Source organism: Ochotona curzoniae, unplaced genomic scaffold (genome assembly GCF_017591425.1).
Source record: "Ochotona curzoniae isolate NIBS_2020 unplaced genomic scaffold, NIBS_Ocur_1.0 contig_4501, whole genome shotgun sequence".
NCBI classification, from domain to species: Eukaryota; Metazoa; Chordata; class Mammalia; order Lagomorpha; family Ochotonidae; genus Ochotona; species Ochotona curzoniae.
Genome location: NW_024466307.1, coordinates 325706 through 341154, shown reverse-complemented (window position 1 = coordinate 341154; position 15449 = coordinate 325706). Strand labels below are relative to the sequence as shown.

The window sequence follows — 15449 nt, the reverse complement described above, 5'->3', positions numbered from 1 at the left end:
TATTTATTTATACCTTATAAATAAGCGGTCAATGATGACAGGAGAAATGCATGATTGAAATCTGACTGCCTCCCTCTTCTGTGTTTCTGCAAGAACTGAAGTAGTTGGGACTAAATGAAAGTCTGTGTTCTGGAAGGTGCAATCCCTTGGCAGCTTTCCATATTCTGTGTCCAGAATGCCTATAAATAAGGTGTTTATTGCTGATACAGAAGGTAAAGTGTGTGGTCCCAGAGCTCATACTTAGAAGTAGAGTGCTGCCTCAAGCCCAGCAGTAAAAGGCTCTATACAGTGCGTGCAGACCTGTCAGCCCGGCTCTCAGGTGGGTGCCAGCCAGCCCCTGGAGTCTGAGGACAGCCTCCTGCACACAGACTGACATGGAGACCAGAGCAAGGGATGCAGAAAGCAGAAGGAGATTGCCTTAGTAACAAAAACCCTGACATGAGAAAGCTCTAGGAAATTAGAAGTTATAAAAGTAAAAATTTAAAATATTAATGCAAAGTTGGTCGATAATATTGAGAAGTCCGGGAAAAAAAAAAGCTGAAGAATGAGAAGTTTGAGCACCTGTCCAGTAGACCAGCATAGATAGGATTTATGTGAAAAAAGAGGAGAACAGAAAATGGCAGGGGGAAAGTTACTGAAGAGCTACTGTAGGGCAGTTCCGCAAAGCTAAAGGTTTCAAGTCTGGATTGAAAATAAAAGCTGTGAACACCCAGCTTATTGAGTGTGGTTAGAGAGGTCAACAGTGCCTTCACCAAGGTGGTAAAAACAGTATACAGTAATCAGTGAGAAAATGTTGCTTTTCTGAAAAGATCAAATTTTACAACCCTTTGGCCAAATAAGCAGGAATAAAATGGCTGTAATCCAATATGAACAGAAGAGCATAACTGAAAAGTGTAGGGGAGTGCTGTAAATGCAGGGAGTCTTGGAGTGTAGGGGAGTGCTGTAAATACAGGGAATAGGGGAGTGTAGGGGAGTGCTGTGAATGCAGGGAGTAGGGGAGTGTAGGGGAGTGCTGTGAATGCAGGGAGTAGGGGAGTGTAGGGGAGTGCTGTGAATGCAGGGAGTAGGGGAGTGTAGTGGAGTGCTGTGAATGCAGGGAGTAGGGGAGTGTAGGGGAGTGCTGTGAATGCAGGGAGTAGCGGAGTGTAGGGGAGTGCTGTGAGTGCAGGGAGTAGGGGAGTGTAGGGGGTATGGGGGAGTGCTGAATGCATGTGCAAGAAGTTGAATGACACTGATGAAGCTGACAAAATTATGGAAGGGACAGAAGTTCTCAATGTCATCTGTCTTGCTGGTGGAATAAAGACCAAAACTGTAAAGTTTTTAATAAAAAAACGACTATGAAGATTCTGAAACTAACTTCTCATTTAAGAGTAAAAGATAGAGTACTTTCTGACATGTGAAGTATTAGCCATTTGAACCATTATGCCAGCCCGAAGATGCCATAAGGAATCCACTATATGTTAGAACGGTAGATGGTTTCAACAAGGTGTTAAGCTGTGAAAAATGAACTGTAGCAGCAAAAGCAACAAATATACTTAGAAACACGTATTATACTGTGAAGACCTAAATAAATAGGAAGGCACTACATATCATGAATGAAGACTGTTAATTCATACTGACCAAATTGATACATAGGTCTCATGCAGTTTATGGAAATTCAAGAGGATTTTTACAGAAATTAACAAACTGATCCTAAAATTCATAAAGATAGGTAAGGGCTCCAGAATCACCAGAAAGTCTTGAAAAAGGATACACAATTGCCCGGTGATGTGGCTCAGCGGCTAAAGTCCTCACCTTGAATGCACCCCGGGATCCCATATGGGTGCCGGTTCTAATCCCAGCAGCTCCACTTCCCATCCAGCTCCCTGCTTGTGGCCTGGGAGAGCAGTAGAGGATGGCCCAAAGCCTTGGGACCCTGCACCCGTGTGGGATACCAGGAAGAAGTTCCTGGATCCTGGCATAGCACTGGCCGTTGCACTCACTTGGGGAGTGAATCATCGGACGGAAGATCTTCCTCTCTTTCTCTCCTCCTCTCTGTATATCTGACTTTGTAATAAATAAATAAATCTTTTTTAAAAATTTTAAAAATCCAAGGATATACAGTTGGCTGTTTCTTAACTTTGCACACAATCGCAATGATCAGAACAGGGTGGCCTGGCATTCACTGGCCCCACAGAGTGCGGAAGTAAACTGCACTGTGCTCAAGGCAGCTTCCCAAGAACACCAACAAAGTTCACTGTAGAGACAGAGAAAACTGCAGCCACAGGTATCTGTATGTAAAATATTTAAGTTACAGATAACAAAAGTTAACTCAAATTGCATCACAGGCCTAAGTATCAGAACTAAAACTGTAACATTTTTAAAGGAAAAAAACACAGGCCTAAAGCTTTATGACCTTGGGTTAGGTGAAATCAGGCAAAGCATAGATGGTGCCATCCTTCGGTTTCAGTGAGATACCATGTCTGACTGCAGTGTGTCAGGAGCCATGGGACATGTCTGCCTTAGAAACATTTGAACATTGCATGCTTGTTTTAATTTAGCAAGTGCTTTGGGGTTCTAGTTAACTTTTTCCATGAAAGTGACTATGTTGTACATTGTGATAGAAGGACTGAGGGAATAAAATCAGAGCAGCCAATACTGATGGGTGACACCGGGCAGGTGACAAATTATCTTGAGGTTCCCCTTCACCTTTCTGACTTTCCAACTATTTAAAAAGCTTGAAAATCTGTTACATATCCTCTATATCACTGTGAAAATTATCTGAGGTAGCTATTTTTGAAAGTAGAAAGTACAGTTAAAGTGTACATTCTGTATTTCTGGAATTTTTCCAAAGACATGTTATTTTGTTCCAAAGACATGTTATTTTGTTCTGACCTGACTTTTTTTTTTTTTAAAGATTTATTTATTTATTGGAAAGTCAGATATACAGAGAGGAGGAAAGACAGAGAGGAAAATCTTCCGTCCGAGCGTTTCACTCCTCAAGTGAGCGCAACAGCCGATACTGTGCCGATGCTATGCCAGGATCCAGGAACTTCTTCCTGGTATCCCACACGGGTGCAGGGTCCCAAGGCTTTGGGCCATCCTCTACTGCTCTCCCAGGCCACAAGCAGGGAGCTGGATGGGAAGTGGAGCTGCTGGGATTAGAACCGGCACCCATATGGGATCCTGGGGTGCATTCAAGGCGAGGACTTGAGCCGCTAGGCCACACCGCTGGGCCCTGTACTGACTTTTAAGTGTACAAATTGGCAAACTTTTAGCAATAAATGTTCTTTATTACATTACACATACTGTCATAAAACTAGGCATGTTTGAATTTCTTTATTGATTTTTAATATGTTAATTTTTAAAGTAATAATCTTGGTAACAGTGATGGAAAATATGCAAGTTAACAATGTTCATATAACTGACGTACTGTTTAAAATGTACAGTTTAATGAACATGTAGGTATTTTATGAACCATCTGTCAGCTCAAAATTTATTCTTGTCATCCTTCACTCTGAAGCAGTTATAGGTGATTTTAGTCCCTATAAACTGATTTGCCTTTTTGTATAAGTTACCATAAGTGAACTCATAGTGCACCTTCCTTTTGGCCTGGCTTCTTTGTCACTTGAAGACTGTCCTTTATTTATGTCTCATTGCTGAATAATGTTCTCTTGTGTAGATGTACTGCAGTTACCAGTTTGTCTACTTCTTACAAACAAAGACCACTAGCTACAACCATTTGTCCTTGAATGAGCATACATGTCATTTCTTTTGGGTTTAATACCTAGCAGTGGAATGACTAGATCATATAGTAGATGTTTTAAAGAAAATGTCAGATATTTTCTGTATGAGGTTCTGTTTCTTCCACATTCCCCCCACAATATGTGGTATAGCCAGCTTTTTAAAATGTTAGTTGTTTAGTAAATGTGAAGTGGCGTCTCATTATGGCTTTATAGATATTTCCCTCAGAACAACTGCACTATCTTTTGTGTGTGATTTGCTGTGTGTGCCTCCTTGGGTGAAAGGTGTTCACAGCCTTTGCCTGACTTTCTCAATTGGATTATTTGTTTTCCTGTGTTGACTTTTGAGGTTATTCGGTACGTTCTGGTGATAAATCCTTTACTAACGTGTGGGATGCAAAGCTGTTCCTGCCTGCTTGTAGCTTTCCTCTTAATTCTCTTACCAGTGTCTTTAACACCAAAATTGTAAATATTGGTGAAGTATAATTGATCATTTTATTCTTCATGGATTATTCTTTGATGTTGTTATCTATGTAGGAGTTTTCTGAGCAGAAGTGTCATGGCCTCATTGAGCTGCATTAGAATGACTTTGTTGACTGTTTAGTAAGATATTAGCTCTCTTTGCCTTTTGTGAGTTTTAAAATTTTTTCCATTGTTTCATTTAAATTAAAATTACAAAATGTAACCAGAATCTATTTAACATTTACATTGGTCTGGACTGAAACTTGAATATTTGTTTTGATATTTTATCTTACCTTGTAAAACTTTCACCTTCAAGTGTTTTTTAAATTCTGGAGTTCTTCGTATGTCAAGTCACTCTTGCCATAGTTAGGTTGCCGTGAGTGCTGTGTGAGTGCTCCGCCTACCACTTGAAGGACTGGGTGCAACACAGCAAGCAGAGTCCAGGAAACAGCCTGGAGAATAGGGCTGCAAAGTACGTGCTGCCAGAGTGTGTTTGCTGAGAGCAAGGATGGAAGAAAAATTATTAGCCACAAATGTTGCTAGTTTACTAAATACTTTTAATTTTAAATTATGATAAAGAATTATTCATTAGATTTTTAGTAAATACCTTTCTTTTTCAGTATTTCCACATGTCACACCAAAAGGCATTAATGGTATAGACTTTAAAGGGGAAGCGATAACGTTTAAAGCGACTACTGCTGGAATCCTTGCTACACTTTCTCATTGTATTGAACTCATGGTAAAACGTGAGGAGAGCTGGCAGAAGAGACATGATAAGGTAAGCCTTTCTTCCTCTTAAAAGTAATGTGATTTTATTTCAGTTTTATATATTGAATGAACATTTAGCCATGAAGTACTGGACTGATGGAAGTAGCAGGCAGTGTACAGCTCTTTGGAGACCTGCAAGAATCTTAAATTGGTTTTTCTGACAAGATTTCCCATTCAGTTATTTAGTTACCTATGGTATTCCTTCTTGGCAGGATTTAATCTAGGCATTCTATGATAGGGTTAGTTTTGCTCTGAGATAGGGGTTTTGAGCCATACCAAATTTATAGTTTGTGGCTTGTAAAACTTGTAAAAGTGGACCTCAGTTGTCTGAACTGTTTTAAGCCCAATTTATATAGTTAAACATTTACTTACTACCATCCTAACTGTATTTCCCAGGGTCATTCTGATATCAGATAGCTCACGTTGTGTTGTTTGAACCTTCCCTGTGCTCACATTTTCCCACCTTTGTTTAAATAGTAGCTCTGATAATACATTGAGTATGAATAAAATTAGTCCCTAGTGTGAAGTGAATGTTTCCTGGGAAAACCTCTCTTTAATATATATAACTTATATATGTAATTCAATTTAATAAAGTAGTGAAATGTTAGAAATAAAAACATACCTAGACTCTTGTTCTAGTCTGATTTTTTTTTTATTATTATTATTTTTTATTGGAAAGGCAGATATACAGAGAGGAGAGACAGAGAGGAAGATCTTCCATCCGATGATTCACTCCCCAAGTGAGCGCAACAGGCCGATACTATGCCGATCCGAAGCCAGGAGCCTCTTCCGGGTCTCCCACGCGGGTGCAGGGTCCCAAAGCTTTGGGCCGTCCTTGACTGCTTTCCCAGGCCACAGGCAGGGAGCTGGAAGGGAAGCAGGGCTGCCAGGATTAGAACCGGCGCCCATATGGGATCCCGGGCGTGCAAGGCGAGGACCTTTAACCACTTGTGCCACCGTGCCGGGCCCTAGTCTGATTTTTTAAACACTTTTTATTTTTATCTGAGAGACAGAGTTACAGAGAGGAGAACCAGAGAAAAGGAGAGATCTATCCACTGGTTGACTCCCCAAATGGCCACAAGTTCCAGGGCTAAGCCAGTTCAAAGCCAGGAACCAGCAGCTTCTTTCAATTCTCCCACATGGTGCAGGGGCCTAAGATGTTGGCCTATTGTCTGCTGCTTTCCCAGGTCATAGGTAGGGGAGCTGGATGGAAAGTGGAGCAGTCAGGACACTAATTGCCAACCATGTGAGATGCCAGCACTACAGGAGATAAGCTAGCTAAGCCACCATGCTGACCACCTCCCAACAATACTGTTTTTAAATGAAAGAAGGATCTGCCTTCCCTATGCTTGCCCAGGAGTGTTAGGGAGCAGCTAGACTGCATCTCTGGTTTTCAGGCTTCATACCAGTCAGTGCCTTCTCACTCATCAGTGAGTTTGTGGCTTGCAGTGTTTGAAGGTGTTTCCCGTTTGAGCAAGACACTGAAAAAAAGCTACCTCACCCAATGTGATTATAGAGTGGCCACAGTTTTGAGTAATAGTAATGTGTCCAAGAAGATTGTTGTGTTTGACAACTGAATCTTTGGTGTTGGAGCAGAGTGAGCAGATCGTGTTAACTAACAGACTTGTCTTAAGCTGTGTAGGGTCCCAACACGGTAGCCTAGTGGTTAAAGTCCTGGCCTTGCATGCACCAGGATCCCATATGGGTGCCGGTTCTAATCCCTACGACCCCATTTCCCATCCAGCTGTCTGCTTGTGGCCTGGGAACGCAGTCAAGGACGGTCCAAATCCTTGGGCCCCTGCACCTGCATGGGACCCCGGAAGATACTTGGGGCTCCTGGCTTGGTATCAGCACAGCTCCAGCTGTTGCAGTCACTTGGGGAGCGTATCAACGGATGGAAGGTCTTCCGCTCTGTCTCTCCTCCTCTCTGTGTATCTACTTTTCCAATAAAAATAAATAAAGCTTTTAAAAAAAAGGCAGTGTATTAGCCTTCTCTTATGTTCTTGATGATGTGTATCGAGGCCGTTGATGGCTCAGGTACTTCGGTCCCTGCTGTTCACACAGGAGACTTGGATGCAGTTTCTGCCCTGCCAGCTATTCCTGGCTGGGGGGGAGTCGACCAGGGATGGATGATTTCTTTCTTTTTTTTCTTCTCTCTCTCATCTTTGTCATTTTTTTAAAGATTATTTTTATTGGAAAAATCAACAGAGAAGGAGACAGGAGAAATAAAGACCCCCAAGTGGCCACAGTGGCCAGAGCTCAAGTGATCTGAAGCCAGGAGTCAGGAGCTTCTTCAGGATCTCCCATGTGGGTGCAGGGTCCCAAGGCTTTGGGCCGTTCTGCACTGTTTTTCCAGGAAACAGGCAGGGAGCTGGATGGGAGGTGGAACATCCGGGACACAAACCGATGCCCATGTGAGATCCTGGCACATGCAAGGCAAGGATTTAGCTACTAGGCTACTGTGCCGGGCCCACCTGATTCACTTTTTAAATGCTACAGCACCTAGGACCAAAGCTTGGAACCAGTCATTCATCTAGGTCCCCACAAAAGTGTTATCACCACTGCCTTCCAGGGTCTGTATTAGCAGGAAGCTACAGTCATTGAAACCAGGTGTCTCAGTGTCTTAACCAATACCTAAATTGGGAGGCTGAATTTCTGCCCTTTACTCACTTTTTTAAGTTAAGGTATACTATATGTAGATGGAAGTGCACCAATCTTAAAACTGTTTGTTTTGTTACATGTTGATAAGCACTGCACCCTGTCAGATTGGACTTTTGTAGCTCCCTAGAAGAGAACTCACGCCCTTTCCTTAGCCATACCAGAGGTGACCACATGGGTTAGTCAGTTTTTCCATGTTCTACCTGTAGTTGAGAGGAGTTACTTAGGAAAGGAGAACATTGGTGTCAGCTTGCAGTTTGGAGGCTCCAGTCCCAGAGTGTGCAAGCCCTTTGGGTTATGCGTCTGGTGAGGTGGGAAAAGATGACAGGACACCGGAAGTACATTTTCTGTCTCTGTGTGGTCCTCCCACGTAATACCTGGATTTGATCATGGGGTTTTATTTCATCTGTAGTCTGTGGAGGAGCATTGGTTGTTGATAAGACTGCTTAATATTTTGACACATAGGTTTTGGTGAACGTAGGTACCACCTTCTCCCGATTATACACCTGGGAATAGAATTGTTGATTTGTAGACTATGTACTTAGCATTAGTGAATAACAGAAAGGGATTTTCCAAAGCTTGTTACGTTGATGTGTATTGCCATCTGCATATGAGAAGTCCACTTATCCTTCCTTCTTGACAGCATTGTTAAGAAAGGTTGGGGCGGGGTGAGCGCGGAGCTGTGGTGGGACAAGTTAAGCTGTAGCTTGCAACACTTCCATCTCGGAGTGTCTGGAAAGTCGTGGGTGATGGTTGGACTACTGGGGTCCCTGCCAGTCATGTGGGATACCAGGATGGATTTCCTGGCTCCAGGCCTTGGCCTGGCCAGGACCTATCGTAGCCATTGGTGGAATAAAGCAGCACTTGGAAGATCTCTTTCCACTCTGTTTTTTAAGTAATAAACAAACAAGTCTTTAGAGTTCCTTGGTATCTTCAGTTTTAGTCACTCTGATTAATCTTTGTTCTTCCTTCATACACAGAAATCACCTAGTGAAATCACTGGAGCCAGTGAGCTAATTCAGTGCTTTTCACTAGGTTTTATTCCGAGATGAGATGCAGAAGCAGTTACCTTTGCTCAAGTTCTCTGGATTTTTAGGGTTTTATTTACTTTCATTTGAAAGGGGGCAAGAGAAGAAGTGAGAAACAGAGATCTTGCATGTGCTTGTTCACTTCCCAGCTGCTCCCACAGCCAGGGTGGGGCCAGACCAAAGCCTGGATCCCAGAGTTCCATCCGTATCTCTCTATCTCTGTTCCCACTGTTGGTCACAGAAACCCATCTGCTGCTTCCCTCAGCATGTGTTTGCAGACAGCTGGATCCCACGCAGAGTGGCGTGGAACACAATCCAGTCCTCCCACGTGCTTGAGTTCTCCAGCTCTCCACTGGCTCCTCACCAGTGTCTACAGTAGCAGGTGTGTAACTCAGCTGTTCTGCTGAGGGAGACAGGTGACCAACTGGTGTCTCAGCCTCTGTGCCAGATATCTCCCCCTGGTGGAAACGTCAGTGGTGGCATGAAAGTAATACATAGCAGAGGAAAGACTTCCATGAGACAGAACTATATTCTGCTTTTTTCAAGAAAGCAGATTATAAAATAGTACTGAACTGCAGAGGAAATCTACCTGAAAGACTACACTATAATTAAAATAAAATGTCCATTTTATGTGTTATTTTTCATTTTGTTCTCTTAATAGGAAGTTGAGAAGAGAAGAAGAATAGAGGAAGCATACAAAAATGCGATGACAGAACTCAAGAAAAAATCCCACTTTGGAGGACCGGATTATGAAGTATGAATTTAAATTTTGATCTTAAGAAGAAAAGCATGTGAGCTGTGTCACAGATGAGATTGATTTTTAAATACTTTTGCAATCTTGGGATATTCTGAATATGTCATTTGTTCCTCATCATTTCAGTCGATGTATAGCATCATGTTTGAACTCCAGGCTCACACTGACGTGTTTGTTGCCTTCAAAGTTTAACCTAGACTTTAAAGGATTCAGGATCACGTTTAGTCAACAGGACAAGTTCCTTTTTTCTGTTCTGAAGCTCATTTTTAATGTTATCTACTTTTTCTAAAAGGATTTATTTATTTTTATTAGAAAGATTTACAGAGAGAAGGAGAAACAAACATCTTCAATCCATTGGCCCACTTCAGTCTGCTGGTTCACTCCCCAAGTGGCTGCAATGGCCGGAGCTGAGCTGATCTGAAAGCAGGAGCCAGGAGCTTCTTCTGGGTCTCCCATGCGGGTACAGCGTCCCAAGGCTTTGGGCCGTCCTGCACTGCTCTCCCAGGCCACAGGAAGGGAGCTGGATGGGAAGTAGAGCTGCCAAGGACATGATCTGTTGCCCATTCGGGATCCCAGCAGATGCAAGGCAAGGATTTCACCACTGGGCTTTTACGCTAGGCCAGCCACTTTTATTCTTGCTGATTAGCAGAGTCTGCTTTTCATGTTTATTAGTTTTTAAAATTTATTTGAAAGGCTCCCTGCTTGTGTTTAAAGACACAGACACAGAAATCTTCCATCTTAAGTAGCCAGACTGAAGCCAGGAACCATGAACTAAGCTCTTCTGCATGGTGGCAGGAATCAGTGAATGCGATAGAGCCCCTGGCTGCTGCCCCCATGGTGTACATTAGCAGAAGCTGCACTCGGAGTGGATAGGCGCTGGAACCCAGACGTTCTACATCCCAGGCAGCCTTGGCATTGAACCAAATGTCCATTCCCTGAGTGTTTTTTACGTTGGAATGGATTTCCTACTGTGTAACTTCATAATGATTAGACTTGTGTTGCAGTATTCTGAAATTGTCAATTAGTTTTTGTAACATCTGTGTAAATTACATAATTAGTTTTCCTTGGGGGTTTTTAAAGTCCAAATCACTGAAATATTAGTTATTACAGTGATTTTTTTCTCAGATTTTAGGTTTTGAAAGAAGTACTACTTTTTAACTATGCTTGTCAATCCTTTGTGTTTAGTTACTTCCTTAGACTTTGAGTTTTTCTGATTGATTTAGAAGATATATAGAATTTTCCTTTCATTTTTACAGTTATTTTCTTCAGTAGCATTGTTGGTTTTATCAGAGGACTAACTTCCATGCAGTTCATCTCTATCTTTGGTGTCCCTTTTTTAAAAAACTCGTTTGCAAGTCAGTGTGAGACAGAGACATGGAGACTTCCGTCACTGGTTCAATGGCCAGGTGGCTGTCAGACTGAAGCCAGAAGCTTCTTTTAGATCTTCCACATGGCTATCTGGGTCCTAAGCACTTGGACTACTTCACTGCTTTTCCAGCCATTAGCAGGGTGCTGGATGAGAAGTGGGGCAGTCAAATGGGATGCCAGCATCATAGGCAGCAGTTTTCTACCGTGCCACACTACCCAGCCCCTATATTTGAAGATTTATTTATTTTTATTTGAAAATAAGGAGAAGAAACAGAGAGGGCTTCTATCTGTTGGTTCACTCTCAGAGCTGAGCTGATCCAAAGCTGTGTATCGGGAGCTTCTTCCAAGTCTACTCCCTGCATGGAAGGACCCAAGGCCTTGAGCCGTTCTCCGCTGCTTTTCCAGGCACACCGAAAGGGAAGTGGATTAGAAGGCTTTTCCCCATAAGATAGATGACCAAAATCACAATATCAGTAGGTAGAGTAAAGAGACACTGATGAATTAGGTCTCTGGAGCAGCACAGGTTCCCTGCCTGTCCAAGGCTCTTAACCACATGAACTGAGATGTAAGTAAGTACAGTGATGGCAGCAGGGTTATTTGGAGAGAGCAGCTGCTGACGGTCTTTGACTGGCTTAGAAACATAACCCACTGTAAGCATTTATTCTGCTTTATGGTGGTACCAAAGCAGTATGCCCTCAGCAGGAAAGGTCCCTGGGGCTCTGGCTTGGACTGTGGCTGTGTTGGCCTCATGCAGCACTATGGCATCTGTCAGGAGACTGGGAGCTGGTGAAGGTGACAGCCAGTACTCTGTGTTGGGGCATCCAGGCACCTGCTGTGTTGAATGCTCTCCAATTTGCAGAGCTGGCGGGTGATAGTAGGTTGATTGGATGAATCCTGTTGATAGTTGAGGAACAGTCAAGTCAAGGATGGGAAAGAAGAAAGGACCTGGTTGCAGAGATACCCCAAGAGAATGCTTGGAGTGGGAGGGATCTGGAGCAGGTGTTGACGTTTAACGTAAGAAATCCTCTGCGAGCAGAAGACAGAAGAAGCAGAAGAAGTGTCTGTTGATTTAGCTACAAATAGCTTTTCTCCTTGATATATGTGGTGAAATGAAAGGGTATTTTTTTAAAGTTCTTTTTTTAAACATTGTTTATTTCAGTAAATTCAAGATGTCCCATCTGTAAATGTCCCCAGAACACCAGGGGCAGAATAGGGAGGTGATGTGTCAAAGCCTGAAGTCTAGAACTCCATCTGCATCTCCCACGTGTCAGGGACCTGACTGCGCCCTTCAGTGGTGCGCTTTAGCAGGAAAATACAGTCAGGGGCACTGTGATGTCTCAGTGGGCATCCCATATGGGCAGTAGTCAGGTTCCAGCTGCTCCACTTCCTGTCCAGCCCCCTGCTTGTGTCCTGGGAAAAAGCAGAGGTTGATGGCCTAAAGGTTTTTTTTCCCCCACATTTTATTATTATTGCTATCATTTTACGATACAGTTCCATATTCCCTTATCCCCTCCCCAATTCTCCCCCCCCAGTTCCTTTATATCATTACTAACATATAGTTCTTCATACTCAGTCATATGTTCATCATTGCGGGCATGGACAATGGCAGAGAGTCCAGAATCCTATTGTCAAAATATAATATAAACAGTTTCACTGTAAGTCCATCTTTGTCTGGAAACAGAGATGCATACCACACTGCATCCTCACATCTGGTTGTTAGTCTCCATTACATAACTACTGTACATTCCCTTAAATGAAAAGTCATGATACAAAATCAACAATAGAAAGAAAAATAGAAATTTACAATGCCATGAAGTTAAATGACATGTTACTAGATATGACAGTCTCCATTACACAACTACTATACATTCCCTTAAATGAAGAGCCGCAATACAAAATCAACTTCCGGGAGAAAAAAGAAATTAACAACAGCAAGAAGTTAAACAAAATGCTATTAAATGTATAACGTGTAGCTGAAGAAGTGAAAATCAAGAACCTTCTTGAAGAAAATGATGCCACTGTATGATCTACGAGTCATTGAATGATTTAATCAGGAGAAAGTGTTTTGAAGAGATGAAACCAACAGAAAACAACAAAACCCATGTGATAGAGTTTCCGCTGATCTTTGTTGGAGTGTGTCTCCTCCCAAGAATAAACAGATGGGTTTTGTTTTTTTAATCCAGTCTACTAATATGTGATGTTTGATTGAGCTTAAGCAATTTACATTTAGAGTTAAATATACCTAGGTGGTACTTTGGTCCTGTAATTTTAGGAATGGGTTGTTCATTGATTTAGTTTTCTGTTGTCATTTTACTGGGATGTTCTTCCCGTTTGCCTTTGGTTTTGGTAGGTGCTATTCCTCTTCTCTGTCAAGAGAACATCTTGAAGTATCATTTGTAGAGCAGGTTTGGAAGAGGCAAATTCTTTTAGCTTTTCTTTACTCTGGAAGAATTTTATTACATTTTCAAAGACGAAAGAAAGCTTTGCGGGGTATGTTATCCTAGGCCGACAATTTTTTTCTTTTAGAATCTGGAATATGTCACTCCATTCTCTTCTTGCCTGTAGAGTTTCCTGTGAGAGATCTCCTGTGAGCTTAATTGGCCTTCCTTTATATGTTAATTGATGTTTTTCACGTGCACATTTAAGGATCTTTTCCTTATGTTCAATTGAAGAGAGCTTAATAATCATGTCGTGGTGAAGATTGCTTTTGATCAAGCCTGTTGGGAGTTCTGTGCCCCTCCTGGATCTTGTTTCCCAATTCTTTCTCCAGATTAGGGAAATCTTCCTTGATTATTTCATTAAGTACATTTGTAACTCAGCTTCTCTTTCTGCACCTTCTGGGACTCCCATAACTCTTATATTTGGCCTCTTAATAGTGTCTTTCAATTCTTGAATACTTTTTTTGGCCTGATCCAGCTCTGCTTCCAGCTTTTTGTTTGCTTCCCCCTGGTGACAGGAGATATCTGCCAATGCTGAGATTCTTTTTTCTGCTTGCTTCATTCTATTTTGGAGACTCTCCACTGTACTTTTAATTTGCTCTACTGTGTTCTTAATTTCTGATATACCAGCCTTGATTTGCTTTACTGCTTCCTTAAATTCTTTGAACTCTTGCATTAACTTCTCATTTTTGACCAGAATCTTTAAAATGAGTCTTATGGATTCTGTGTCCCCCATTTTCTCAATGTCTTCCTCAGTTAACTCTGAGGTTGGCATAGGGTTTTGCTCCTTTGCAGGGGAGTTTTCAGTAATATTCATTGTGCCTTTGTCTCTTCTTTTGCTCTTGATCATTGTACTTCTGGTTATCAGAGTCTTCTTCTTGGGGCAGGTTTCTAAGCTGTGTGACCCACAGGTCTACAATGCGATTTTACTTATTGCAGTTGATACACAACTTTTTGCTTGCAGCCACTGGTGCCACAACCCCCAGCGAGTTCCAGGTCTGGCTTCTTATGTCAGATATCCACCGTGGTCTCCACAGCCCCAGCTCTTGGCTCACCACTCTCCAACTCCTGTGATACCGTGCTGAGGCTGCACTGTTGTCTCTGCAAACTTTCTCTATCTTCTGGTTGGAGTGTGTTCCAGGATTAAAGAGATACCAGGTGTACTATCTAGTTAGGTTGTTGGTGGCGCTGATCTTGGTGGACCTGTTTTGACCGGTACGATGCCACAGTCGGTATTATTTTCCTGCGGGACCTCAGCAAGTTCTTGTGAGCTCAGCACATGTGCAGTTCACTGTTGTCCCCTGCAGTCCCAAAGCTATTGCCACAGTGCGCAAAATGGTACCCGACGTGCTACCACAACAGTTCTGCTGGGTGTCAGATCCAAGGGCTACCCAGACCTACCCCGGATGGAACCCGTAGAATGCCACGTCATTGCAGTTCACCGAGTCAGAAATGAGCTCACTCCCCACTCAGAGCATGCTCAGTCCTTTCCCTTGCCCTTTCCTCCTTAGGCAAAATGGCGAACACTTCAGCTCTAAGGGGCTGACTGGGCTATGAAATCCTCGCTGTTCTCGCACTACCCGCCTGGGATCTGCTGCTCTGTCTCTGCTCCTGGTCAAATCAAACGGACCAGCAGGACAGACAGTTCTTTGTCTGGGTTCACCTCCCAAGCTCCCAGTGAAAGTCCCTTCCCACCTGGTTGCTGGTTCCGGCCGTTGGTGGAGTTTAGATCACCGTGCTGGAATATCATTCACTGCGACACCACACCGCTGTGCCCGCTGCTTTCCTGTGTCTGTCAGTCTCCAAGTACCTCTCTGTTGTTGTTCTGTGCTTTCGTATTTCCTGAAATATGTCCTCTCTGCTTCATTCTGGTTAAATGCTTCTTCCTCCGTTAAAACGTGTCCTTACCCTATTCCGCCATCTCGATGGATGGCCTAAAGTTTTGACCCTGCTTGTGCATAGGAGACTCCAAAGGAGTTCCTGGCTCTTGTCTTCAGATTTGTTCAACTCTGGCCATTGCGGCCATTTGGTAAGTACCCAGCAGATATAAGGTCTCTGTCTCTTCTTCTGTCTGTAAATCTGCCTTTACAATGAAAATAAATAAATTTTGAAAAGATAGATTCAGAAGCAGAATTTGGCAATGATGCTAACCCAGACAGTCCCTTATGGCTGCAGGATCCTAAGCACCCAACCATTAGACCTGATGCCAATCCCTGTACTTCATACTTTCCTGTTCTCATATAGCTGAAGT

The 15449-nt window shown here is 42.8% G+C and overlaps 1 protein-coding gene across 6 annotated transcripts in view; it reads left to right on the top strand.

Moving 5' to 3' along the window:
* Positions 1-15449, top strand: part of CERT1 (ceramide transporter 1) — a 73756-nt gene that overhangs the window by 28487 nt on the left and 29820 nt on the right. For all 6 annotated transcript variants that reach the window (XM_040985928.1, XM_040985930.1, XM_040985929.1 and 3 more), the window contains exons 7-8: positions 4805-4962; positions 9300-9392. In XM_040985928.1, the coding sequence (XP_040841862.1) occupies positions 4805-4962; positions 9300-9392 (251 nt within the window). The remainder of the gene's footprint in view (positions 1-4804; positions 4963-9299; positions 9393-15449) is intronic.